Source organism: Medicago sativa, chromosome 3 (assembly GCF_051527215.1).
Source record: "Medicago sativa cultivar Bolivia chromosome 3, Bolivia_mono, whole genome shotgun sequence".
Classification (NCBI taxonomy): Eukaryota; Viridiplantae; Streptophyta; class Magnoliopsida; order Fabales; family Fabaceae; genus Medicago; species Medicago sativa.
The window spans coordinates 83159860-83186987 of NC_140751.1; the positions used below are offsets into that span (position 1 = coordinate 83159860).

Here is a 27128-nt window from a genome sequence, read left to right on the forward strand (position 1 = left end):
AAGGTCACGGATGGAAGGAAAGGGTCTGTCGTGATAGTCGAAGTCGCATTCACAGGAGCAACGGTAGGTTTTAGGCTTACTTTGTATAACTGTTCGTAATACTATTAACTAAACTACAAAACACCTCTTCTCCGATGTCCTAACGTTCATATCCCACCGCTCCCATCTCTCTCACATTTCATTTCCTTTCCTTTCCTTTCACTATCTTTCATTTTCTTTTATTATTTTTATTCTTCCTTAAATGTAATATAAATATAAATAACCACCACCACCACCACCACCGCCGAATACTCATTCGTTCATTCCTCCTCCTCCATGACAATGGCCGTCGATTCCTCCTCTTTTCAGGTAACATTCTTTCTTCTCTTTCTCTCACTCTCTAATCTTCTATTTCAATTTCAATTTCAATTTCAATCTCAGCCACATTTTCATTTTACTTCACTACTTTCAACCGAATCCGAATCTCAACTTGTTCATTGTTCTTTTCTTTTATCAACGCACGTTCTTAATGAAGAAATCGACGTTTATGCGTAATGCCGAGAAATTTCACTTTCAAGGAAAATAAAAACAAAAAAACAGCTGGAAAAAAAATCCGAACGAGAGTCATGTGTGAATTGTGATGAAGTGAAACTGAAACCACACGATTTTCTTTTATCTTTTTTCATTAATTAGTTTACAGTTATAAATTCAACTTGATTTTAGTTTACAATATGAAGGTTTATTTTAGATCACGCTATTAGGTTCAAAGTTCTTATTCCAATAGCTTGATGAGTTGCATTGTTTAATGTAAAATGTTATTGTTGATTGCGATTTAGTTTATTTCTTTTTATTTTTTTAAAATTGATTTTGAGTTTACGGTTTTATTATTGCAGAAAGAACATCAAATTCAGGAGTTTCAAGAGGCGAATGGAAACGTACCTGTGTGTTTGAAGTTAAATAAACAACCAAGTGTTGATGATCTTAGCGCAAAGCTTACTCTAGGTAATTTAATTTAATTTAATTTAGTTAATTGGATTAAGTTAGATCGCTTAATGTTGCCGCTTGTGGAAACTATTTTAACATTTACAGCTTTTTGAACTGATTTCTTTGTTTTTTGTGTTATTTTTTTACTTCAGATATACCGCCAATTCTGGTTGAAGAAACTTCACTTCCAGGAGGATTGTGTGGTTCACAGGTTAGTTCTTCTCTCCATCGGTGTTGTCAATTGTTGATCGCTGAAAATAGTTGTCAAATTCTGTTATGCTACAGTGCTATAGTGCTGCTACAGCTGTTATTTTAGAACACTTTGTATTAAAGCGTGTATTGCAGAACAATAGTGGTTTGTTAAAATTGCTATGCTATAGCGTCGATATAGCCACTACCTTTTGCTTCCTTTTTATTCTTCAAATTGTTAATCTAATGTGTTGCATATCATGTGTGGCTGAATGATAATGATTGGTGATGAGTTTATGTTACCGATGGTTACAACCATAAGATTGAGGGGCGAGGATGAAAAGTCTTTGTACGCAATCATGTTACATTCAACTTATGAGAAAAAAAACTGTTAGGACCTGAATTTCCATTTTGTTTTGGGTTAGCTAAATGACATCTTGAAATATGAACCATTGAAACTCCTTTTTCTTGAAACTGTTAAGAAAGACAAAAGAGACATAAATAAAGTCAAATATTTTCCTCTGAAAAAGTAAAAACTCAAATGTTTTTTCAGTGGTTTTTATTTGAACTGCCTTTCTTATTTTAAATGCTTCAACCGTTTTATGCCATATTAATTCTTTGGAAACAGCTCAAAATATGTTTTGCAGCAACTGGTTCTCTTTCATTTTTTACAGGCTCAAGATGTTTATAGTATTTCAATGGTACCAGAGGAAGGTGAAAATGCAAGTAGTGTTTCACCGCTAGCTTTCCTAAGCGTTGTAGAGGTTCCTAATCAAGCTAAAAGTGGAGTGTGCTTAGACGCTCATATAAATTGCCAAAACAGCATTGATTTTCAAATGAATAGAAAAGATATTTATGCCCAGTGCATAGTTGATATACCTAATGTGAATGGAAACTCAGTTTCACCTGAATCCTATGATGACGGAGTCGAAAGTTTTAAAACTGGGAACTCACCAAAGGTAAGTTTCATAAAGTCATCAACTGCACTGTTGTTTTTAAAGATATCATGCACATGATATAGATTTCGTTGGCTGCAGATAACATACTATCCTCATGCATATGTGTGTATCTTTATCCTTATATGAGGGCTAATATTTTACAACATTGCAGAGCGTACTGTGGAGAGAATCAAGTCTAAAAGCAGGGGCAAAACTTATGCAGAGTCTAGTGAACCTTGGCAGCCCAAGAGGTATTCTGCTGTTCTTGGGTATCTTAATATATTTATTTCAGATAAGCCTATGTAGTTTTCTTTACTGGAATCAACTAGATAGTCGGGATATAATGATTTTCTGTAAGCAATCAGAATAGTTTAGAGATGAAAGAAATATTGACCACACCCAATACAAACAACTGGATTGACAAAATAAGTATACGTTTATTGCATTAGGATCATAAATAGATCTATCTTCCTATAGTCTAATGTAATGAGGAATAGCTGACCTCCTGCTCAGTCATTTAAAGAATTAAAGCATTGCTATATTCTGATATTCTTTATCTTTTATCTAGAATTCATTTTGTCATGATTAAACTATCAATTGCTCTCTTCTTTAACCTGGACTAGTGCTCATAATTGTGTGTTCAGAAACACAATAGGTTTGTGATTCAGATATATTTTTAACTTTCTTATTTTATGTATTAGCAGATAAGCCAGTCACTGAAAAGTTACATGATTTGCCGAGTAACAAATGGAGAAGATATAAGCGCTCTACCTCATTCGATTCCAGAAAAGTTGCTCTTCTGTTTTCAATATTGTAAGTTACAGCAGATCAAACATTAAAAGCTTGACATAAAATCATTGCTATCCACACAACCTTATACATTTTATCTTAGTTATTTGTCTATATGAATTTACTATATGATGAGATTTGATTGGATGCATGAGCCAAAAGATTTTACATTAACAGGAGATAACACAAAATCTTTATTATTTCATAAATGGGTCACATTAACTTAACCTGTGTGCTGCCCTAACTACATTATTCATATTAGAAGAAAATTTGCAAGAAAACTAAACAGCAATAGCAAAAAAATACAACTATATTATATGATAGAATAATTCAATGATAATTTTGTGCATAATGATTAAGTTCATGCAATAAACTTGTCCTTCAATACCAAAACTTTGGCTATTATTTTGTGCGCATATTCCATTTTTTCCTGGTAAAGTATTTACTCTAATACTCTATTATAACCAGTATTACTTTTTTCATGATTATAACAAATTGTTGATTAGTATATATGTTCTTATTTCATACTATATTCATGATATAGCAGACAACTGAAGTGCTTCAATAAATAGAAATCCTAATACATCAAACTATTTTTATTATGTTTATGTAGACAATAGAAAGCTTGATAAATGGTTGGTGTTGTGAATTTATACATATGGTTTTGTCGTTTTGAAACTTGCATTTCATAATATAAAGGGTAAGGTGTGGTTGTGCATTGCATATCTCGTGAACTGTGGAGTTAAGAGTCTGAGTGGATTCCACGCAGTGGAAAATAATGCACATAGTCATTTTCCCAAGGAACTGACCAACTCTTGGCATGTTTTTCTGGTGTCTATTTTTTAATTTTATTGAAGATGGAAATTTGTTGTTTATGGCCAATTCACTAAATAGATCAATTACCCTGCAGGTCAAGTCTGGGAACATTGGTATTGATATATCTGACATTGAGGGTCAGGCAGAAGGCTGATGTGTTTGTTCTTAGTTAAAGGCTCAATCTTCACTGGCCTCCTGTTTAAGTGTACACTTCTAAGTTTCTATGGTTTTTAATTTTAACGTATCTTTTGAATTGTAATAGAGCTCCTTGTGACGTTGAAGATAGAGCTATTTGGCACAAAAATGTAGATTACCTTTATCCTAAAGCTCCCTCGGTTATTTACTCTCTGTCTAATAGTGTTATTTTATTTAATTTTGTAAAAAGTGTTTCTTATTTCAATTTTTCAGAATACTAATAAAGTATTAATTATCATTTATTCACCAAATCCAAAACACTTGTTTCGTGTATCACAATCCACCTAATCAATTTGCTAAATATTTTATTTATAAAGTATTTTGGTTAATGAAACTCATTTCTTTATAAAATTTAGCACACTCAATTTTCTTAAAGAAGAACGTAATCTTAAGAAAAACTTAATATGAACTGAATGAATTTTAAATTATCCGGCAATCTAATGATTTAGCAGAGTCAAACTAGGACCATTGAATGGAAACATACCCAAAAAAAAGACCTTCAATTTGACTCCAGGTGCAGGAAGGAATAAACGTTGTGGGGATGCAGTTTGATCATATTTTTGCCATGCTTTACATTTGATTACGGAAGCTCGTGAGATGAAACCATGGAACTCATTATGTAAAACCAAATATTCCGCATAATAAAATCGGACATAATCTCAAATCTCAATGCAAACACAGTTTATGCAGTAAAGCATGACAACGCTTGGTCGATAAAATGCTTCCGACTAAGCTCCAGTTTGAAGCTTTATTATCAACTGGTAAACAATGTAAATGTTTATATCAGTTTATTATCTGCAATCTTACATAAAGGGACTAACTGTATAAGAAAATAAAATAACTAATTATCAAATTCATTACTGCTAAGATCTAAGTCCTACCAAACTAAACTGAAGAGCATAGGTACAAAAGTACGTTTAGGTTTGGCCTAGGTGCATATTTCCATTTTAGTTGCCAAGCCAATAATTGTGTCAAGTGAACAGACTCATGCCTTGTTGTGAATAGCACTGTTTAGCACGAACAACCTTCACCTTGCTGCTCTGTCCTGGATGAATTCACGGTAGATTTTAAATTTACATCAACCATGTCTTCTTGCTTTGTTGAAAGACTTTCCATCCCGGGCAAGGCTGAAGCAATCTTGCGAAATAAAGGCTGCAACATTTTAATCACTCGGGTTAACATGAACACGATAAAGTGACGCGAGAGCAAAACATATAGAATGAGACAGACATATCAAAGAGAAAGAAAGTTGACAACAAGTTTGAAATCCATGGATGGCATACTTTTAGATTTAATGAAAATGCAGCTGAGAATCATTCAAGGTTTCTCAGATTGATATATGCTTAGAAGACAGACTTCAGAATTCAAAGGCATAATACATTATACATCATACATGAACATATGGGGTGACTCGGAGAATTAATCAAATTTCACCTTGATATTAAATCCTGCTTTTGCACTGGTTTCTATAAACATGATCCCGCTCTCACGCGACTTGGCATCTCCTTCCTCTATAGAGACTTGCCTATTAAAGCATCATAATGTCATTATAGGTGCAACATAAAAACATTGTCATTTGCTATAAGAAGAATTGTATGGATATGTGCCATATGAGGAAAAAAACAAAATATGATGAGAAAAAAGTGAATGAAAAAAAATATAGTATATAATTTCCTGACAATCAGCTACTCTTACAAACTCACAAACTTCTTTTTGTATTAACAAACATTATTCTTTAGCAAAGATTTAGATAGTGATATCACAATAGTTGAATCACAAACATCACATGCAAAGCTAACTGGAAACATTATATCCAACAATATCATCATGGACCTATGAATTTACCTCTAAATATGGTTTTGAAATAACAACTTCAAAGTATGGCAATTTTGGTAAACCTGTACGAATTTTTAGTATTACTTAATCTATTTATTAGCAAAACAATCGTAATCGAACACTTTTAACGAAATTATTACTTAACCAATTCAGTTGTTAGGCAATAAAAGTAGAGACTCTATCCTACCATTATAATATTCAAACAGAACATAAACTAACAAATATTTTCTTGCCAATTTTTTTGAAAACGAAACAAGAATTATAGCAAACATAGTATGGAAACATTAAATAAAAACTGTGTCTAATGTACAAATAAAAGTATCTGAAAAAAAAAATGTCAAGTCAGCAAACCAGTTGATAGGTAACTATCAAGGAAAATGCTCAATGTCCTGACTGGTTGACTCCCTGCTCACCTTTTTTCAACAAGATCAGTTTTGTTTCCAACCAAAACGATAATAACATCACTGCCTCGTTCTGCACGTACCTCCTCAACCCACTTGTTAGTGTTAAGAAATGATTGCCGGTCTGCATCAGAACAGCTTGCTAAGAAATTTAATGGTTATAATTTGATTTATGCCTCATAGATTGAAAAAAAAAAAATTAACTGAGCACATACAATTCGATATGCAAACAGAGCATAGTGTAAATAGAAAACACACACAAAGAGGTAGAGAACAGGGAGCCGACGTTTTCAATTATTCAGTGCTTTTCTTATAAACAAAGATCATAACAGTAAGACAAACATCAACCTTAAAGAAAGTATAATAATTAATCTAAAATAATAATAGTAAAGTGTAAAGTGTAAAACAATTTTACACAACAGAAATAACAGCAAAGCAGGCTTCCAATAGCTGGGGAGTACCTAGATCGTATGATATCATAATTTCTGTCATGGATCAAGTGTTAAGATAGGTTTGTTTATCTCTAAATCTCTCATTAGTTTGGCCTATAATTTTTCTTAACTCGCCCTTATGTTGGACTATACTCCATTTAGTCAATCGGTGCTTTTAATTCTTCTCCACACGTGCTATCTTCCAAGAAATGTATTTTTGTTCCTATCTTATCTTGTGTAAACCACTTATCGTTGTAACATTCTTATCACTATGACACCGAGACATCTTTCTTTTTGGCTCTTTACAACTCAATATTCAGTCCCATACAACATTGTAATTTGTAAGTTTATGGCTATGCCGTAAAATCTTCGTTTAAGCTTAAGTGGTAGTTTATATCACAGGGATCTAGCTCAAATTATTCCTCTATTTTGTCCACCCTACTTGGATCCTATAGTTGGCATCTCCTATATATCGGTCATTTAGTTTGATGGAGCTGTCGGAATAGAGAATAGAGAGAGACATGGTTTCCTCATCAGATCTCTCTCAATTCTATATGTTAAATGTAATAATTACAAAGATCATAATCACATTTTCAACATGAGCCGAAGTACTTTTAATGTAAGACTTGCAGTATTTTATTTTCTCCAATTTTCACCTCTAAAGCTAAACTCGTGCCTCTTGCTAAACTTGTACTTCAAGAACTTATTTTAACTTTGGCAGAAGTCTTGTGTTTCCAATACTGACTCCATCACAAACTTCCATTACTTTCTTCTCCAGTCTCCAACTAGGACTATATTATCCACACAAAAAGAAGAACACAATGACATTGTCTCTTGGATATGTTCAGTAAGCTTATCCAGAATTAACAAAGTTGACTCTTGGAGCGCACTATAGTTATAAAGAAATTTTCTGCATTCTCAGTTTAGATATGTTAACTCGACTATTCTTTGTTTTTCTCTCAACTTGGATATCCATAACTAAAAACCATATGCTGGATGGTCAAACTCTCTTCTGATAGGACATGGCATTCACATGCTATAAAATCTTTAACGTTAGCAAATAATTTGGAATAATTATGTCACAAGAAAATCTATACAGACTTAAAAAAACAACCATGCTATTGTATTGTTTTCTTAGAAGAACAAAAAAAGTTAATACTGACTGGCAACATCATATACAATAACCGCAACCGGAGAATCTCTTAAGAACAAAAAAAGTTAATACTTACTGGCAACATCATACACAATAACCGCGACTGAAGAATCTCTTATATAACTTGGAATGAGACTTCTAAATCTTTCTTGCCCTGCAGTATCCCTGTGGAGTTAAAATAGACTACATTCAAAATATGCAAAAAATGGGTAAAATAGCATCTACGCCACTGTGTGAAATCTACTACAACTTTTAGAATACTGCATACCAGAGCTGCAAACGAACTGTTCGATCTTCAAGGTACATTGTTTTCGACAAAAAGTCAATACCAATTGTCGCCTGAAATGTAGACGATTACAAAATTTGTCAAGATCCTAACAGTAGGAAAGGGGGAAAAGAAAATGCAAAACTTGAAACCGAAACAACATGACAAAGGAGATGTATTTCTATTTTAAGTAACCTTGCATGATAAGTTGGTAATAGACATAAACAAAGAGCATTACAAATTAAGTATCCTTAACGTATCGCCGCATCAGTTACGATACTTATCCAATACTCGTATCTTGTTTGTGCTTCGTCGACAAAAATGGCAAAAATGTCATAAATATGACCCCTTGAAAATAATTCCTACAATTGCTAATAAAAGCTCTTCTTCCTACTCTAGCACTTCTTTAACGTAAACAAGAAGATATGATCAATGCACGAGTAAAGCAAGAAGGAATTTACAATCAACTAGTTTAATTCCTAATCGAAACAATTTCGCTTACACCTTGAATTTAGATCTATTCCCTCTGTTCATAAATACTCCAAAGACAATGCAGAATAAAATATCCGCTGGTCCTCCTAATTCCTAATCAAGTCCTAATCACGTATTTCAAACACGTCTGTGAAATCATTGCAAAGCTAATTAAGCTTGTTTCCTATACGCAACAGGAAAATAATTAATCAGCAATTAATAACGCAAATTTTCCATCCTTGTTCTTAATACACAATAAAACATTCACTTAATAGGCAAAGCAACATGATCAAAACAGCAATATTACTCTTCTATTCTATCTTACGCCGATCCTCGCAAAATCACACAAATATCATGTCATGTAACATATAATGAAATACGAGATCAACAAGAATAAACAAAATTAAAATTGTAATATAGAAATTGAAAAAATGAAACTGAAAATCGATCGACGAAATCTTCGAATAACAATAAATTAGAAATGAAAAAGGGGAATAACCTGATAGGTAGTGTCGAATTTATCATACATGAAGCGAGTGATGATGCTGGTTTTACCAACGGATTGATCACCTAAGAAAACGAGTTTGTATTTGGCTAGAGGTGATACAGTCACCATTTTTGTTTTTTTTTTTTTTTGTTCTTCGTTCTCTGCGAACGTGAATAACGCGAATCTGGGTCAGATCTGAATCTCTCAAAATTCGAGATCGAGAGAAACAGTTAGAGCGAAGACGAAAAGATGGAGATATTTCGAAGTGCATGGACTATATATACGGGCGCCACGAAGCGCCAAATACAATGCATTCACCCGTCTCTTTGAACTTACTCTTATATCCTTTTAAAATTTGTTTTACACATTTCTTAAAAAAAGAAAATGTTTTACACATGCATTCAATTACACTTCATCTTAAAAAAAATTATGACAATTTATTATGTTAGTTCATAAAATATCTCTATTGTTTCTTTTATTGGCAAAAAATAACATTCATTTATATAAATTGGTAGAATACAAACTCATTTAGGTTGATTTGATAATGTTGGTTTGAAACCTTAGTACAACGAGATTAACAGTTTATGAATTTTTATAGAACACCGTTAATCTTTGTGTATGTCAATAACGTATCAAATGATTTTAGATTTTTATAAAAATTTACATGAATGATCTATATGATATAAACTTATAATCCAACGGTCAATTTTTAAAAATATGTATAGAGTAAAACGATATTGAGCTGTGTAACATTGGTGTAACATTACGTCGGTGTAATTTGATCCCTTCTCATATATATATATATATATATATATATATATATATATATGTATATATATATAATTGATAGATTTTGAAGTGACAATCCATATAAGTTAAATCATTCCTTAAAAAAATATATAATTTAAATCATAATCTAAAATAATAAATTTAAGTATTTTTTAGGGGAATAAATTGAAGGATTTATTCATATAAATTGTAGTGGAAAAACATTTTACATATATTTTATGAACAAAAATATTTTACATATACACTCATTCATATTTCGATATTACATTTAAAAAAAAAATCATTTTTCGATATTATATATTTTTCTGGACCATATTTTTTGGTGCATTTTTTGGCCCATGTTCTATGTGTCAAACTGTTTCTCTTTTCTTGATATTTTTTATGGTTGTTTATTATTCATATGGAATTTTTTTTTTGTTTATCATTTTGAAGCTTTGGGGCATAGTTTTAAAACTCGGACCAGAACGGCCGGTCGGACCGGTCCAACCGGGAACTGGTGACATGACCGGTTCGATCAGGAAGTTGGATCGAGTATGCAGTTGAACCGCGGCAAACCGGTAAGAATCAGATGATTTTCGGTCAAATCGGTGACTCAGTGGTTCTTAAATCGAACCGTTTTTTTGCACAAAAAACAAAGAAAACTACAGATCAGTGTTTTGTTTAAAAATCTGAGTTAAGTTAAAAGAGCTGCAGTTGCATCATAGTGAGAGAGAGAGAGAGAGAGAGAGAGAGAGAGAGAGAGAGAGAGAGAGTGCAAGAGCAACACATCATTCAACTATGAAGATGGAAGAGAAAAGACAAATCTCAACAAAGATGTATGAGTGGTTAAAAAAATGGGAATAGAAAAAGAATGAATGTGAATAGCTTTGCGGCTGCTGTTAGTGCTGCCTTGCCACTATTAGGGTTTGTTGTTGGTATTTACTAGTTTAGTAGTGGACTAGTGGTATAATGGAGTTCATCTTTGCTCCATTTACCCCTGTTCAGTGCATAGATGAGTGACACGTGGCAAAAATAAATTTAAGGGCTGGGATTAAATGGTTAAAGGTACATCTCATTTTTAATCATCTACTTCTGCATCCTCCCTGAAACAGTGACGAAGAATCAGAACACCAACAACACCATTACTCTTTCGTTCTCTATTCATAATTGATTTCTGAATGAAACCATGGGTAAAAGGACCAGTATGACCAAAAGCCTTCTCTCCTTTCGCCGCCGCTCCAACAAACTTCCCTCACCACTTCCTCGCTCTCCGCCGCCGACGCTTGAAATCACCGGTTCACCGTCTGAGGATCGCCTAGTCCCTAAATCGAAGAAAAAACCAGTGGTGCTAGATTATGGATGGGGTTCGACCGGTTCGGTGAGTCTGAACTCGTCGAGTGGAAAAACACCATCATCCGCCATCCCGCCATTCCTGCTAGAGACCTCAGAATTCTCGGTCATGTCTTCTCTCATTCCTCCAATATCCTCTGTAATTCAATTTTAGGGTTTACAATTTCAATCTAATTTGTGAATTAGGATTTCATGTTTCTTAATTAATTATTTATTTATTGTGTTAATAACGAGAGAGAAAGCCATGGTAGTGAATTTGGAGTTTATAAAAGCAATTGTTACAACGAAAGAGTTTTTGTTACTTGATCCTTTGCGTCAAAAGGTGGATTCAGTGGAAACAACATGTTGAGAGAGAAGATTATACTGAATTTCATATCGTTGTTGGTGGTTTCAGATCTTAATTGGTAATTACACATACATGATATTAAGCAGGGAAGATGGAACATGTGTTGTTGTATCAAAGAACACCTATTTTAAACCATTTAATCCCAGCCCTTGAATTTATTTTTGCCACGTATCACTCATCTATGCACTGAACAGGGGTAAATGGGCAAGTGTAAATGGAGCAAAGATGAACTTAGTATAATGGGCCTCTCAATAAGCCCAAATGATAAAATGTTGCTTCCGCACAAAAACAATGAAAAGAAATTAGAGTATTACTTTTCCCGCCCTATGCCTTTCCTCGCGCGCCCTATTTTTTTTCCAATTTTACCCCTGGTCCGGATTTCGTATTCCGGATTTAATTGTTAGAATTTTCAAATGTTTTCGGATTTTAAAATCCGGAATAGTGTTTTAGCAGAACTTTTGCAATTTTAAGCTCTACAATTCGTAAAATAAATTGCGAATAAAATAAAAAACAGAAATAAAAAGACATAAGAATAAAAAGAAGTCATTTTATTAATATATGAACAATACATTACAATAATTTTCAAGCTTTTTAAGCTTATTACATAAGATCCTAAATCTATTTCTAATCTCCTAAGAGCCTAACCACTGGTATGTGATAGGACATACCAGTAGTTTGGCTATTGGAGGAAAACCGGAGGAGGAGGGAATAGGAGGGCGGGAAGAAGAAAACAATGCCTCTGAGGGAGGTGGGGGTGCTCAAACTTACGCCCAGACAGACGAAGCTAAGAACCACACTGACCCACATGACCCTCAGATGAACCACACTTAGTTGCAGCGCTGTTCCATCCTCATTGACCGTTCATACAAACCCTGAAAGTTTTCAACGAGGCCCTTATCTATGAAAGGCCAACGATGGAAAACCATGGTTGTAGAAGGAAAAAGAGGAAGAGAGGGTGGGAGAGGATGGTTTGAGAAATGGTGGGGTTTGGAAGGCTATTTATAGGGAGGGGTGGGTCAAAAACGGTTGGAGGCCATAAATGCAGTCAAAAAACGTGGTAAAACGCGTTTTTTTGACTTGACCACCGACAAAAACGTGTGGTGCAGACCACCGGCCATGACTGACGCATTCCGGAATATATAATCCGGAAAGCACATCTGTTTTCCGAAATATATTTTTCGGAATAATGCGATAATGGTGAACGAGAGAAAAGTTGGCACTTCTTGTAGGGCTAAGGACATTCCGGAATGTAAAATCTGGAAAGATTTAGCATTAGATTCTTCTGAAAGACAGCTTGGATTCTGTTGAAAGAGAGCCATTAATGTGAGTTTGGACGGTTACAACCACTAACACGTTTTCATTGACTGTATTAATGACCTAGGACTTGTTTTAGGCTATAAATAGGCTTCCATCTTCAATAAATACATTCATTCTTCACTTCACATCTTTTCTTCCATTTTCTTCAAATGTTTCTAGTTTTTTAGAGGTGTCGGTGGTGTCATGGTTATTGTTGACCGTTCATATGAACCCTGCAATTGCATTGTAGCTTGTGTGGGGTTCATATAATGGTCAACAGAGACCCTTGACATCAAAGAAAGACACAAAAAAGCACACAACATCTGGTTCGGATTTCATATTCCGAAAATCACTAACAATCGGGTCCGGATTATATAATCCGGACCGGGGGTATTTTTGGAAATTTTGCAGGGCGCGCGAGAAGGCAGTAAGGTGAGAAAAGTAAATCTCAAGAAATTAATTCAATGTCTTTTATATATTTTTTAAATTAATTTTTATATTTTGCTTTTTCCATGCTAAAAGTATACTTTTAATTAGTGTTTGCTGTAAAAAATAAAAAATAAAACTGTTATGAATGATTTTTCAATATTTTTGAGATGAGTCATTTAGTTTAATCTGATTAAATGTAGATATTTTTTTAAAATGTTAATAATGTAGTTTAATTTGAAAAATGAGTTTGTAAAATTATGTGTATTTATGTGTCTTGATTTTTTTTTTTTTGAATTTTTTAGAGATCGAGTCATATGGTTTGATAGTATACACTTTTTTACAAGGACCGAGTCAATCGGTTTAATCCGATTCAGTCATGCGGTTCAACCATTGACCCAATGACTCAACCAATGAACTATTGATTCAGTAACCTTACCGAGTCGACGACCGATCCGAGTTTTAAAACTATGCACACAAAGTAAACGTGAACTATAACCATTTAATAGGAAATTAATTTGAGGATCACAAGTTTCAATGTTGCAAACTAGAATAAAAAAAAAAGAAAAAATTGGACTTTTGGTAGTTTAACATTTTAAAGAGAGCAAGATAGACCGGCCGGTTGGGTAGAACCGGGACCGGTTTAATAATTTTTTCCGGTTTTCACTGATTTTTATGGGTTTTTTGTAACGCCCTATTTCTATTAAAGCGATAAAACACGCGAATATAACAAATATTCAAGAAATAGACGCTACGTCTCAACAAAATCCAAACTACATGCATATATAAGAATATCTCAACAGTCGCAGCGGATACAAATCATACATCTCCATCAATACATATGCCATGGTCAAATAACATCAACATAAAATTCTCCAAATCTCAACAATGAATACACCTCAAAATAAAATAATCCAACAAAACTAAGGACACTGACACAACCTAATCAGAGCCCTAGACTCTACAGACACGATAGTGGAGATAGCTCCCACTATCCAAGCAACCACCGAGCAATTCACCAAAGCGACTAATCCTGCACAACGTCTACCCATCCATACAGACAGGTAGGCGGTCGAAACCACTGGGGGTAAGCTTTACATCAATCATAATCAACAAATAATAAACATAGGCATTCAAGGATTCATGCATAACATATATACATACCCATCCCTCCTAGAATACTAGCATCACATGATTATTATTCCCCATCACTTGCACTTCAAGCTATCACATTATTATCATAGCATAACAGACATACTTAATCGAGTCATCAACAAAAGCTCATCATTTATCAAGATCAATCAATGAAAACATTACTCACCTCATTACTCATCTAGCATGCTTAATTCAACAAGTACAATCCATCATTTCAAGTTATAAGCAAGCAATCATCATTATCAAAAAAATCACCACATCAGATACGTATATACATGTACAAATCTCACCTCATCATTATTACCAAAGTAATTATCATCAAATAGATTCATCAAGTGTATAAGCACAAGCAAGTAAAACATGCAATTAGAGCATAGTTCGATTATTCACAATCATCAACAAAATTCACAATGTACATATACACTAATCCACACAATCACAACATTCATCAAAATCCACCAATGCACAAATTCACCAAGTCACATATTCAATTATGACACAACTCATCAATTATTCAAATGCATGCAATGTTCTAGACTCTTCTAGATGCATGCGGTACCAGATCACCTCAAGGTCGTCACATTCGATGCAACAAAAACATCGTATGTAAGAGTACACCTCCTCTTACAATTCACCTCAATTGGATATAAAATCCGCCACCATCAGTCATGAATGCATGAACATATGACTCGACACAGTGCATATGTTCACACAAACAATTCACCACACCATCACCATCATTTTGCATACATGCATTCTCCAACAATATCACCATCAAAATTAGCATGTATGGATTCACCACCAACAACCAACATTTAACATGTTCAACAAACAACATAACATAAACATGTTCACCACCATTCATTCATCAAATAATTATCACCAACATTTAGTATATATGCAATCGACAACAATTCACCACCACTTAACATATATACAATCATCAACAACATTCACCATTCAATCAACATATAATTGTCACATATATACATCATCAATCAACTTTACATAATTATATCAACATCCCATGAACTTCCATAAATCAAGTGAAATGGAACAATGCGACACTTTCATGATATACATCATATTCAACCATCAACAATCACTCACATATCCTCAATTAATCATATAAAACCATTCGCATATCCTCATATAATCATATCAAACCATTCATAAAAGATTTATAAGGTAATTGGTTTAAAAGAACCATTTTCAACTAAGTTCGTCTATCGTTATCCCATTTTCAAAACAATTGAGCTATTGAACCAAAACCAAGTAAACAAGATCCAATGCCTCAACTAAGTATACCTCTAGGCCACATATAAGTGCAGTAGAGCATACAATTACGTTTCACCGGCTAAACACGACGAAATCAAGAAATAACAAAGTTTGTCTCTCTTTATCACTTTTCCAAAAGAATACCATTTTCAAAGCAAAACCAAGTTAGATCCAAGCTATGATACTCCTAGAAGCTTAATTATAAATTGATTGAATAAGGTTAGGTGTTTGGAATCCATTGACATGCTTAAAAGTACACAAAAACACGAAAAAACGAGGTTTTGAGATTCTGCATAATTGACACGGTCGCGTCATCAGGACACACAGTCGTGTTATCCCTTACAGGAGACTCTGACACGGTCGTGTCATCCAGACACACGGTCGTGTCATCCCACCAGTACAGCAAAATGCATTTTTACGTTTTCGCACATAAAATCTTGTTTTCAAATCCGATTTCAGTTCCGTTTTCGCCAATGCATTCCTAACACTTAGACCATACAAACCACACTTGAAAACTTGACATTTCAACATTAAAACAACTTAATCAAACTCATCCCAAAATGACTTATTTTGCAAAAGCTCTTAAAAACAACTTTTACTCAAAAACCCGTTTTGCTTCCCAAAATGATTTCTCTCTAAAACCAAATGATTAAAACAGAAAATCATATCATCCTAATTCATTCTAACAACTTCCTTAACTCATTCAACATCATCAAAATCAAACTTCTTCATTATCAACCCATTTTCACAAAAGTTGCAAAATCATCACAATTCAATCTCAACAATACTTTCATCAACACCCAAAGCATAAATTGATGAGAACATCATAACACAACAACAACTACATCATATAATCATGATCTCACCATCATTCAACAACCACAACATCATTTTTCATCAAATTGAGCAAAATCAACAAAGTATACATATATACACATCTTGAGCATGTAATTTCATCATCAACAACTTAATTATCATTAAATTCACATACCCAAACATTACATCAAAACCTAAGCACGAATTTCACCAATTAAATTCACAATTAATCACTTTTCACAAATAAGCACTTATGGGTTTAAGAAGAAAAAGAGATTATGAATGAAATCTAACCCTCTTACCTCAATTCTTCACAATTCTAAGCCAAGGCTTCACTTTAGCTCCCAAAAGCTTGAATCTCTACCTCCCTCTAACTCTCTCTAGCTTTCCTTCTTCAAACCCTTTTCTTCTCTTGTTCTTTCTCTCTCTCTACCTCTTCTCTCTAATGAAAATGAAAATGTTGGTAAAACCCTATTTTCTCTACCAACTAGAGTTTATATAGGTCTCACCTAATTGGGCTCAACTCACAATGCCTTAATGGGCCTAACCCATTTCTATTCTAACCCAAAACGTTACTACTCACTTAACGGTAAAAAGGTAATAACAACGGTCAACTACCGGTAATAAAATAATTACTACACTCTCTTTAGTAACTTAGTAAAATAACAGCTCTCACTAAGCACTAAATTAATCCTCAGCAAAAATTACAAAATTACCCCTACTCTCAAAATGACCAAAATACCCTCCTAACACCGAATTCTACAATTCCCGACCAAAATACACACAGATGCAAATAATCACATAAGAGCACATATAACACCCATAAATAAATAATAAAATAAATCTAGCGAAAAATCGGGCTGTTACATTTTTCACCGGTTCGACTCGCTAACGGTTCTGTATGCATTTCCGGACCGGTGCTTGGACCAGTTCCCGGATGAACCAGTTGAACCGACCGGACGGTCCGGTCCGATTTTGAAAACATGTGTGAGAAACATAGTGAATTTCAATTCAATTACACTGTTCTTAATCTCAGATCATTTCAATTCAAATCGATTCTTTCGCTTCCATCGCTAAGTATCATATCAAATCGCTAACCCTACTCCCAAAAATTAAATTCTTACCGTTTTGTTGTGTTGTGTTGTGTTATTTAACAGCGAAAAGGAAATACTGTTTAGTGGCAAATGGCAGAACTGAGTCTGGGAATTCTAATTGATATCGTTGATGAGGATTGGATGAGAGATACTCTCCCTCAAGATGGTATTTTTTATTTTTTCTTCCTGAATTGAATTGAAAAAGAACAAATATAACATAAAGTACCGATGATGGTTTACCTTATGGACGTGGGGACGAAATTGGTGATATTTCTTTAACTTGATTCTGATTGCTGTTTTGTTTTTACAGATCTTCCACTGCCTCCGACACTGGTTGTCCGGACAGATGATACCGAGGACTCGAGTATGTTCTTGATTCATTTACTAAATCAAATTATATTTGTGGTGTGGATAATATTTTGAGGAATGCTTAGTTTATGGAAAGGTTGTTTGTTATATTAACACACACTCATTGATTTGGTTGACACAAAGATTACCAACTCTACAGTTGTTGATTAAGATTTTAATATTAATTGAGAGAAGTTGCAATTTAGTTGAGTTACTTGAGAAAATCTGTATTTGGACATACAACTCAACTTTTATAATTTATGAACCACTACACGTTGTTGCCAATGACATGCAAACACCATACCGGTAATAATTTAAGAAAAAATCAAGTGATTAAATTTAATTATATCTGTCAGTGTCATGTCATATCGGTGTTGGATACTAATACATGTCAGACGCCACACACGCCTTCAAACTTATATGACAGTGCTACATAGCTTATAATAGTGGATTGATTATTGTTCATGAGACGGGTCTTATCTTGGAGGATTGTTTCTGGTTTTCTTGTTGACTTTTTAACACCATGTGCTTTGTTGTTGATCAGATCAGGAGGCACAGCAAGTTAATAAGGATGCTTGGCACGATCTTGCCCTGGGTCAAGAGTAGAAGTTTCAACTAAATAGTGTCAATGTGCCATGCTTAGTAGTAAGTAGATGGTATTGCTTGTGGTTACTGGACCAGGCATCTTCCTTTCTATGTATGTAATAATGTTTAGTTTGGGAAATGAAAGGAAGGAGAGAGAGTTTAAATAAAATCTCTTTGCTATTTTGGAAATTTGGAGGGAATTATTTTCTCCCATCCAAAATTGACGGGAAAATGACATATACTTAGGAGTCTGGTATTTATAATTTTGTTCTGATTATCAAATTTTCATTATTATCAAGCCTTCTTGTGTTTTGTTTTTGCTGTCCAAAATTGGTTTTGCATTTCATTCATAGTCATCAATGGTTTCAGTGCTCAAAATAGGCGCAACTTTTCACCTTCTGCGTTTTTAAAAAACTTTTGGAAACACAATTGTCATAAAGTATACTTCTATACGGCAACAAAATTGCTTTTCATGTATGTGTATATTCAAACTCATGCATAGAGAAAGCGGATGTTCTGTTAAAAAAAATTCTGTGTGAAGGTTGTCGAAAGTTTTTCCCGTCCATGCCTATGATAGATCTTTGACAGGCACATTCGTTGCAATCCTGTTTGTTTTAAACAAATGCAGAAGCAGCCATTAGCCAAGACGAAAGAAAGGACACAACCGAATATCACTTAAATTCTTAAATAAAGCAACCGGGTCTTATATCCAGCCATGAATGGCCAAAAAGGGTTATAATATACGAATCAAAAACGACAAACGATTGCAGCTGATTTGTTTAATATATGCTATCTACAAACTCATTACAAAGAAAAGGCTGGCCTTTAGCTGGTACAAATTTAAAACAACTGGAAATCATAGTAAGTGAAAAAAACAGCACTCATGTGTCCCGATATCTCACAATCACAACAATGAGACAACACTTCAGCTTGGAAAATTGAGGGAGGAAAAGGGAAAGACATCTGCTAGGTACAATTGTACCACGAGAGTTTACATTTGTTACAAACTAATATAATAGATTTCCTTTATATCTAAAATAATTTCTTTACAAACGTAAACAAATCTTGAATTGTAAATAAAATCATTTACTTCAACAGTGCGGGAGGTATTCCAATCATAGGATAGGGTCACCACTTGCAGGTACTGTTGTTGGATTTGGAGTATTGGTCTCTAAAACCTCTGCTACCGGTGACGGGGACTCAGGAGGGGCTGGATCACTTGTAGGCTCTGCCTGAACAGTTTCCCCATTAACATTTGGATTTTCTTCACTTACTGACACTGGGCTAGGACCTCCATTATCTACAGAGGTTTCGCCCGAATTTGATTCAGGTGGAGTGGCCTCAGGAGTTGGTGTGGAGTCTGATGGAGGTGGATCACTAACTGGTGCAGGTGCAGGTGCAGATTCAGGCTGCTGCGTAGAACTGTCTGGCGCTGCTGTGGTTGTAGGAGGTGTTTCCGGTGCCAATGGCTTGCCTGGTTGTGGCTGGGAATTCTGAGCAGTAGAAGCTGGTTTTTTCGAAATGGAAATGGGGGCATTAAGTGACATCATCCCCGGAGGTAGGATTTCAATAGGTGGTTTCTTGCCTGCATCTGCCAAACTCGTAAGCTTAGGCTCCTCAAGAGAAGCCAGAAATGTAGATGTACTGTCTTTTGTGATGGAGTAGGCTCAACTTTTTGAAGTGATATGGATCTTTACTCTAATGAATTAAATGTCAGATACATGGGGGTAGAAAACTCAGTATCATTCTATATCTTCTTCCAGTCACCTCCATGTTTTCCGTATGCTATATTTGTGAGGTTGTTCTCTTGTTGTACAATCCATATTCCATTCATTACGACGAGGAGGTATTGTTTCTAATTTAAATTTACACACAGCTTATTTTAAAATTAGAATAAATAGAAATCATAAACAAAAAGAATCGGAATCGTAATGTCAATCCAACGAATCCATTTTCAGAAATTCCAACGTTCTATTCCATTACCTATTGTTCTTTCAGCAAACATCTGACAATCTTGCGTTCTTTTCTTCTCTCTATGGATAGCTTACTTAAATGCATTATGATTTAAGTTGAAGAGAATCTTTTTAGGAGGATTTTTTTATCGGGGCATGCATTCATGCTTAATACTATGTATGGACACTACTATATCTCTTGATGTTCCACTTGTATAATTTTCCATTTAGGTCTAACGGGGGAGCTCAATCAATGTTTTTTGCAACACGACATCTTTACGGAAGCTATAGGTGCATTTATGAGTTACGAAAAGCATGGTTTAGATGACCTGCTATTGGTGCATCAGTTAGTTGAAAGGTTTCCAATGGGCGCTCCATGTACCGGAAGTAAGATCCATGGCTCGTCACTTGGAGATTTGAATGAGAAGGCAAGTGATAGGAATTTGAAATATCTAAATTGTGCTGGTTGCTTACTCAGTGTATATAATTGAATGTGATATCTGAAGTTGGTGTTTAATGTAGCTTAGTTTTTCCACAGAAAAGCAATCCTAACAACCATATATCTCTGAAGTCAATTTAATAAGAGTGCTTCTTTACCATCTGGAACGTCCCATTTTCTCTCTCGGCGGTTTCTCTTGAAATTACAATAACTCCTCTGATAAGATTCTCTAGAATAACTTTTACTGTCAGCTTATGGAATCAGATTCAACTGAGATGGAATAATTGCATACCAACTTGAGTATATACGTAAGTTACTAAAGACAGACAGAAAGATAGTAAAGTGTCTCTTGGCTTGAAATTATAAATTGAAATGAAGTACAATTTGTCATACTTCAGAAAAGCATCTGTTTCCTGTGATATGATTTATGAAAAAATGAAGTAAGATTAGTTAAGCAGACCTAGAAAAAACTAATTAAAATTACCAGCAGTGAACTATCACAGTATTCCCCATCACTGGTCGCTAAACACTGTCACTGTAATTTGTTCTTTATTGTTGGTTCGATTCAAACTATCCATAGAGTAAGATTAGTACCCTAAGCTCCGAACATATCCTCAGCAGTATTATCATCATAGAACACTAACTTCAGGTTTCAGTTTAGGAAAATCAGCTATTTCTGCTACAAGTCTATGACTAAGCATTGACCCAACTCTAGGAGTCATACACATTTATTAAAAAGGCTGATTCAACACACTTCTGTTTGGACAAACTATCAAGCTCGAGAGATGTCTGCAGTTTTAATCAAATAAAGTTTTACTCAATACGAACATAATAACAACAATGAACATGAAGGATTTCAAATTTCATTACAACCTAGAACCTTCCTCTTTCATACAAAGATTTTGTATAACCTTACGGAGTTAATTGTCCAAGCAAAGATTTGGCATAAGAAATACCTTACGGAGTTAAGTGTCCAAGCAAAAAAGCTAATGAAAAAAGCATTTTACCAAACACATCTCATTCTATCAAAACAAGCTTATAAGCTTGTCCAATAAGCTATAAGCTAGCTTATTTGTGTTACCAAACACAGCCTAAGTAAATGAACCATATTGAGATGCCAATTCCCAAGTCAGCAGAGTGTTACATTACACCACACATCACTATTCACTAATCACTACACAAGTCCATACACAGAGAAGGAAAAAGATACTTGTGATAAAATTAGGACACTAATCAGTAATCACACTAATATAAGTTTGTATATCATAGGCTACGTGGGATTTAGTATGGGAAAGGAGGGTTGTTTCCCACCATGGGAAAGTTAATGTTAGTCATTGGATCTAGTAAAGAACATGGTCTTATTATACACTCTCAATACTATATTTTTTGTCACCATTTTCCACCAATATCTCTCTTCTTCAATATCATATTCATATCCAATCTTTCAACAATAATAATTTCCAGAAATTAAAATTTAAATCAAACGAAAATCAGATCTCAAAAAACTCAAATATTTCTAGAAAATCATGTGATTTCTTGAGTAGAACCAGCCTTGGAGATCCCTTGAAGAGAAGAATACTGATACGTTTTCAATTAAGAACCAACAACAACATACAACATTCATGATCACATAAAACATATTCCTCAAAATCCTTTCAAACTCATCACTCCAAATTTCTCACACATTCAATTTCTTCAATTCCCATAAAAAAAAAATCAAATTACCTTGTTTTTACCCTCTTTTATTGTGAGATTCAAGTGAGAAGAATAAAATCAAATTAAAGATGAAATAATAGGAAAATTAGGTCAGGAGTGGTAAAATATAGAATTGGGATTTTGTTACAAAGAGAGTGAGTGAAGAATAAGAAGTTGATTAAGTAATTAAGAATTGAAGAAAAAGGTTTGGTATTTCATCCGTCAATCAGGAAGAACAAAATTAATGAGATGGTTGCCGTAACATGGTTTTAGTTGAATTTGGATTTGATTTTGCTGTGACAAGGATTGGAAATCATGTTTTTATTTTAATTTAAGCAAATTAAATTAACAATAGAAAGTTTAGACAAGAGAAGGAGAGTTTGGACGGTGGTGTTGCTGCTTTGTTGGTGGTGGGTTAGTTGGTATGAAGGAAAGAGAGAGTGAGGAGATGGTGACAAAAAATCTAGTGTTGAGAGTCTATAATAAGACCATGTTCTTTACTAAATCCAATGGCTAACATTAACTTTCCCATGGTGGGAAACAACTCTCCTTTCCCATACTAAATCCCACCCATAGGCTATGTTCATCCGGCTTTGGTCTAATACATAAATTAACATGAAAATTTATTAAACTTGCTATTTCAATCAACATACAGAAGGTAAAAACAAAATCAGCACTTACCAGTTAATAAGGTGATAGTTGGAAATGGCATCTCACTAAATAAAATGTTGGAAGAGACAACAACAACAACAACCATGCTTTATCCCACTAAGTGGGCCGGTTACATGGATCAAACGCCGTCATAATGTTCTATCATATATCATATCCCTATCCAACTCATTGCAACACTAGATCCTTCTTAACAGTTTTTCTAAGTCTAGCTCTCCCTCTAGTGATTTGACTACTCTCCATTAGCCCATGTGATTGACTCTCCTTACTACAAAAATTGCATGTCTTCTCTCTACTTGCCTAAACCACCTAAGCCCAGTTTCTACCATCTTTCTACAATGGGTGCTACCCCAACTCTCTCTCTAATATTGGTAAGAGACATTTGTTTTCAATTGCAAAATCATAACTTATTATATGAATCATTCATAGAGATGCAAACATACATTGTATCATATCGAAACAAAACCAAACTACTACAATCAGCAACATCATAGTTAGATCTCAAATGTAACATCTCAAAAAACACCTGTATAACCTGCTACTTTCTAACAACATCATAGTTAGATCAACATCATATTTCAAAAAAAATTATTTCATCAACATCATATCATAACAGCAATGCATTGTTTCGCAATTCAGCAACATGTTTTTTTCAATTTAGTAACAGGTAATACCTGCTACATTCTAACAACAACAACATAGTTAGATAACATCTCAAAAAAACATTATTTCATCAGAAACAGCACTGTCAACACTAATCAACAAAACAAGCTAAAAGCCACAAAACTACCTAGTAGCATTACTCCTACCAGTCCTCATGTTACTCCAGGGAAACTTTGCAGCAGAACCATCAGCCCGGTTCGAACCAGGGCGTTCAAACCTTCCCCGGTTCGAACCAGAACGGTCAAACCGTCCCTGATTCGAACCAGAACTCGCAAACAGATTCGAACCAGAACGATCAAACCCTCCCCTGTAATACCCATTTTGCGGCTTAAACCCACGAGTGTTCTTATTCTCATCAAGCCAATGACTCTTCCCCGGCGCTTCCTCAACAATACTAGCCGCCATAGCCTGTTTATTCAAACTCTTCTTATCCTCTTCAATCTCTCGAATCGGAAAAAGATTCGGGTTAATCAAAAGCGGGGTTTTTAACGTTACAAAAGCCTTTTTGTAATCAGGTTTTGCAATCACGATTCCGCCACGTTTCTTCTTCTTTCCGTCCATGTTCAATGTTCGAACCTTTTCGACATCGAATCCGTAGAGGGATTCCAGAACACGCTTGATTTCAATCTTGGAAGCTGATGGAATGGTTTTGAGAGCGATTTCATGTATGTCGGTGAAGGTTGTAGGCAGGAGAAGCTTGATTGGTAGGTTTGCGAAGTACACTACTCTTCTTCCTAGTCTGCTTCCCATTTTTCTCTTCTCTGCAACTATTCGATTTCACAAATGACCTAATGTATGTTGCTATAAAATTTTAGTTTTAGAGTATAAATGTTTTATTTTTATTTTTAAGAGCTCGGATTCGTCCTTGAATTTTCACCAATCAACCAAATTCGTCCTTGAATTTTGCGAAATATCTATTTAGTTCCCGAATTTATAAAATGTTAATCAAATCAGTCCCTCCGTTAAGTTGACCTCTTAACGGATGTGACATCTACCGTTAACCTCTTACAAGGCTTACCACGTCAGATGCCACGCAAGTAGTGACTAAATTGATTGATTTTTAGAAAATTGCCAAGGACCAAATTGATTAATTTTCAGAAAATTGCCGAGGACCAAATTGATTGATTTTCAGAAAATTGACAAGGACCAAATTGATTGATTTTCAAAAAATTGCAAAATTTCCAACGACTCTTTCTCCTTTTTCTCATTAACGGCTCTTTCTTCCCCAAATATATAAATTTGGAACCCTAATGTTATAATTTGTCACCTAGAGTTCAAAATCCCCAAAATTTCTTACATGAATTGATGCCAAAGTTCTTCCCCAATTCAAAAAACTTAAAACCCTAATTTTTTTGATTCAATTCGAAATTCAAAAATCAGTGGTCATTGTTGAAGATTTGGTGTTCAGAAATGATGGGTGGTGGGTGTATGGACAAAAACAGCTACAACAGTCGGTCTTCATCTTCAAGCTCTGTGCACAATGATGATGTGAGAGAGCTTCAATGTTGGTGTCCTAGAATTTGTGTTGTAAGAAAAGCCAACACTGTCAATAACCCTAGAAGACATTTCTATGTTTGCCCTCTGCCAAAGGTTTGTTTAACAATGGTTATGTGATGTGTGAATGGTTTGTGTAAAAGTACTGATTTTGTCTTTTGATTGTATAGGATGATGGTGAAAATTGTAAATTTTTTGTGTGGGTTGATGAAGCTGAAGAACTAGGTTATTTTAAAAACAATGGTGCTGGCCATGGAAGAAATGCAAGGTTGATGGAGAAGCCAAAGGATAGTGTTAGAGAAGAGGTTTAGAGAGCAAGGTTGATGGATAAAGTTGATTGTGTAGGAAGTGAGCTTAGGTTGATTAAGATATTGATAGGAGTAATTTGTTTGATTGAGTTGTTTAAAATGTTATTGTATTGTGCAAAGTCTGTGTAATGTTGTATTGTTATAATGAAAAGAGGTTGTCAATGAATGAATCCAACCCTACTGTCAAAAAATTTCGATCAAATTGGTCCTTCTATTGTATGTTTATCCATCATATCGATCCCTAAATTAGTTAAAATACCATCAAATAAGTCCTTGAATTTTCACAACATAAAGTAAAAAGTAAAAGACAGTCACTTTGATTGTAAAAAGACAGACATTTGCATACCATCATAAGTCATACATTTGATGTTCATAAGTCATTACATAGCCAAAAAAATAACATTACATAGCCATCAAGTCATTTGATGTTCTTAAGTAATTACATATCCAAAAAAGCATAAATTAAACAAGTCCAAAAAGCATTAATGAAACTAGTCCAAAAACATAATTTAAACAAGCATCACTGCTTTGGAAATCCTGAAGTTGGGATAAACTCCATGTATTGGGGTTGTGTAGAAGTGGATGGCCCGTAATTTGGATTTGGAACTCTAATAACTCCAAGAGCAGTTGCTTCTATGTTCTCTCTAGGTTTGGAGGTGGATGGTGAAGTTTGGCAGTGGAGGCAGCTGTTTTGGGTGTGGGAGGAAGAGATGCTAGCGGAGTGTAGGGCTATTATTACTAATATTTTTCTGCAGCCTTTTGTCTCAGATAGCTGGCAGTGGCACCCTGATCCTGTTGGTGGCTATTCGGTGCGATCGGGGTATGCAATCATTACATCTCACGAATATCAGTTGCGGGATGATGCTCAGAGTTTGGTTTGACATCCTCAAGTGCCGTCGAAGGTGTCAATTCTAGCATGGCGATTACTCCGAGACAGATTGCCAACCAAAATTAACCTTTGTGATCGGGGCATCCTTCCTGTCACAGACATCTCTTGCGTTGGAAGGTGTGGTCATATTGAAACTGCAAATCACATATTTATTCATTGTGATTTTTTTGGTGATATTTGGCAGTAGGTGCGGTCCTGGCTTGGCTTCTCAGGAGTCGACCACCGAGATATTGATGCTCATTTTATTCACTTTACAAATTATTTAGGTGGCACCAAGACTCAACGCTCTTTCCTTCAGCTCATTTGGCTTTTATGTGTTTGGATCATTTGGAAAGAGCGTAATAATAGAATCTCTAACAATGTAATTAGTCCTATTGAGGAGCTAGTGGAAAAGGTTAAGTTTCATTCTTATTGGTGGCTGCGTGCTAATAACGCCGCTTTTGTTTGTCAGCAGTGGCGGTCGGACCCGTTGTTATGTTTGGGTATCGACTAATGCCTGCTTTTGTTTTTTGAACCGTTGCTTTGTAACAGATATTGTTTCCGTTTTGCGCTTCTTTGGCACGCCTTGTGCTAAAGAGGCGTTGTGTTTGGTGTGAATATATATTATTTTAGTTTCTTCAAAA

General features: G+C 34.7%; 4 protein-coding genes and 1 long non-coding RNA gene across 8 annotated transcripts; 2 read left to right on the top strand and 3 right to left on the bottom strand.

The window, feature by feature from the left end:
- The first annotated feature begins 1 nt into the window (after window position 1).
- On the top strand, window positions 2–4038 carry LOC146941032 (adenine deaminase). 2 transcript variants are annotated; one of them, XM_085754827.1, is made up of 7 exons: window positions 2–348; window positions 873–981; window positions 1116–1174; window positions 1827–2111; window positions 2263–2341; window positions 2792–2903; window positions 3790–4038. In XM_085754827.1, the coding sequence occupies exons 1-7, from the start codon at window positions 316–318 to the stop codon at window positions 3866–3868; spliced, it is 756 nt and encodes a 251-aa protein (XP_085610953.1). In that variant the 5' UTR covers window positions 2–315; the 3' UTR covers window positions 3869–4038. The 2 variants fall into 2 exon arrangements, with proteins under 2 accessions (XP_085610953.1, XP_085610954.1); XM_085754828.1 differs by having other exon boundaries at window positions 2795–2903.
- A 533-nt stretch (window positions 4039–4571) lies between these two features.
- LOC146941033 (ras-related protein RABH1e-like) lies at window positions 4572–9244 on the bottom strand. 2 transcript variants are annotated; one of them, XM_085754830.1, is made up of 6 exons: window positions 8947–9244; window positions 7980–8050; window positions 7788–7876; window positions 6140–6251; window positions 5325–5415; window positions 4572–5042 (listed from the first exon to the last, which is right to left on the bottom strand). In XM_085754830.1, exons 1-6 carry the CDS (start codon window positions 9061–9063, stop codon window positions 4902–4904), a joined length of 621 nt encoding a protein of 206 aa, XP_085610956.1. In that variant the 5' UTR covers window positions 9064–9244; the 3' UTR covers window positions 4572–4901. The 2 variants fall into 2 exon arrangements, with proteins under 2 accessions (XP_085610956.1, XP_085610955.1); XM_085754829.1 differs by having other exon boundaries at window positions 6140–6269; window positions 8947–9203.
- Window positions 9245–13876: 4632 nt separating this feature from the next.
- LOC146941034 (uncharacterized) lies at window positions 13877–17844 on the bottom strand. Its single transcript, XR_015032238.1, has 2 exons — window positions 17704–17844; window positions 13877–14164 (listed from the first exon to the last, which is right to left on the bottom strand). It is a non-coding gene; the product is annotated as an uncharacterized LOC146941034 (long non-coding RNA).
- LOC146941035 (anaphase-promoting complex subunit 13-like) lies at window positions 17378–18694 on the top strand. Its single transcript, XM_085754834.1, has 3 exons — window positions 17378–17629; window positions 17774–17827; window positions 18356–18694. Exons 1-3 carry the CDS (start codon window positions 17554–17556, stop codon window positions 18415–18417), a joined length of 192 nt encoding a protein of 63 aa, XP_085610960.1. The 5' UTR covers window positions 17378–17553; the 3' UTR covers window positions 18418–18694.
- Window positions 18695–23727: 5033 nt separating this feature from the next.
- On the bottom strand, window positions 23728–24623 carry LOC146941036 (Ribosomal protein L23/L15e family protein). 2 transcript variants are annotated; one of them, XM_085754833.1, is made up of 2 exons: window positions 24062–24623; window positions 23728–24031 (listed from the first exon to the last, which is right to left on the bottom strand). In XM_085754833.1, the coding sequence occupies exons 1-2, from the start codon at window positions 24562–24564 to the stop codon at window positions 23938–23940; spliced, it is 597 nt and encodes a 198-aa protein (XP_085610959.1). In that variant the 5' UTR covers window positions 24565–24623; the 3' UTR covers window positions 23728–23937. The 2 variants fall into 2 exon arrangements, with proteins under 2 accessions (XP_085610959.1, XP_085610957.1); XM_085754831.1 differs by having other exon boundaries at window positions 23728–24622.
- Between the last annotated feature and the right edge of the window lie 2505 nt (window positions 24624–27128).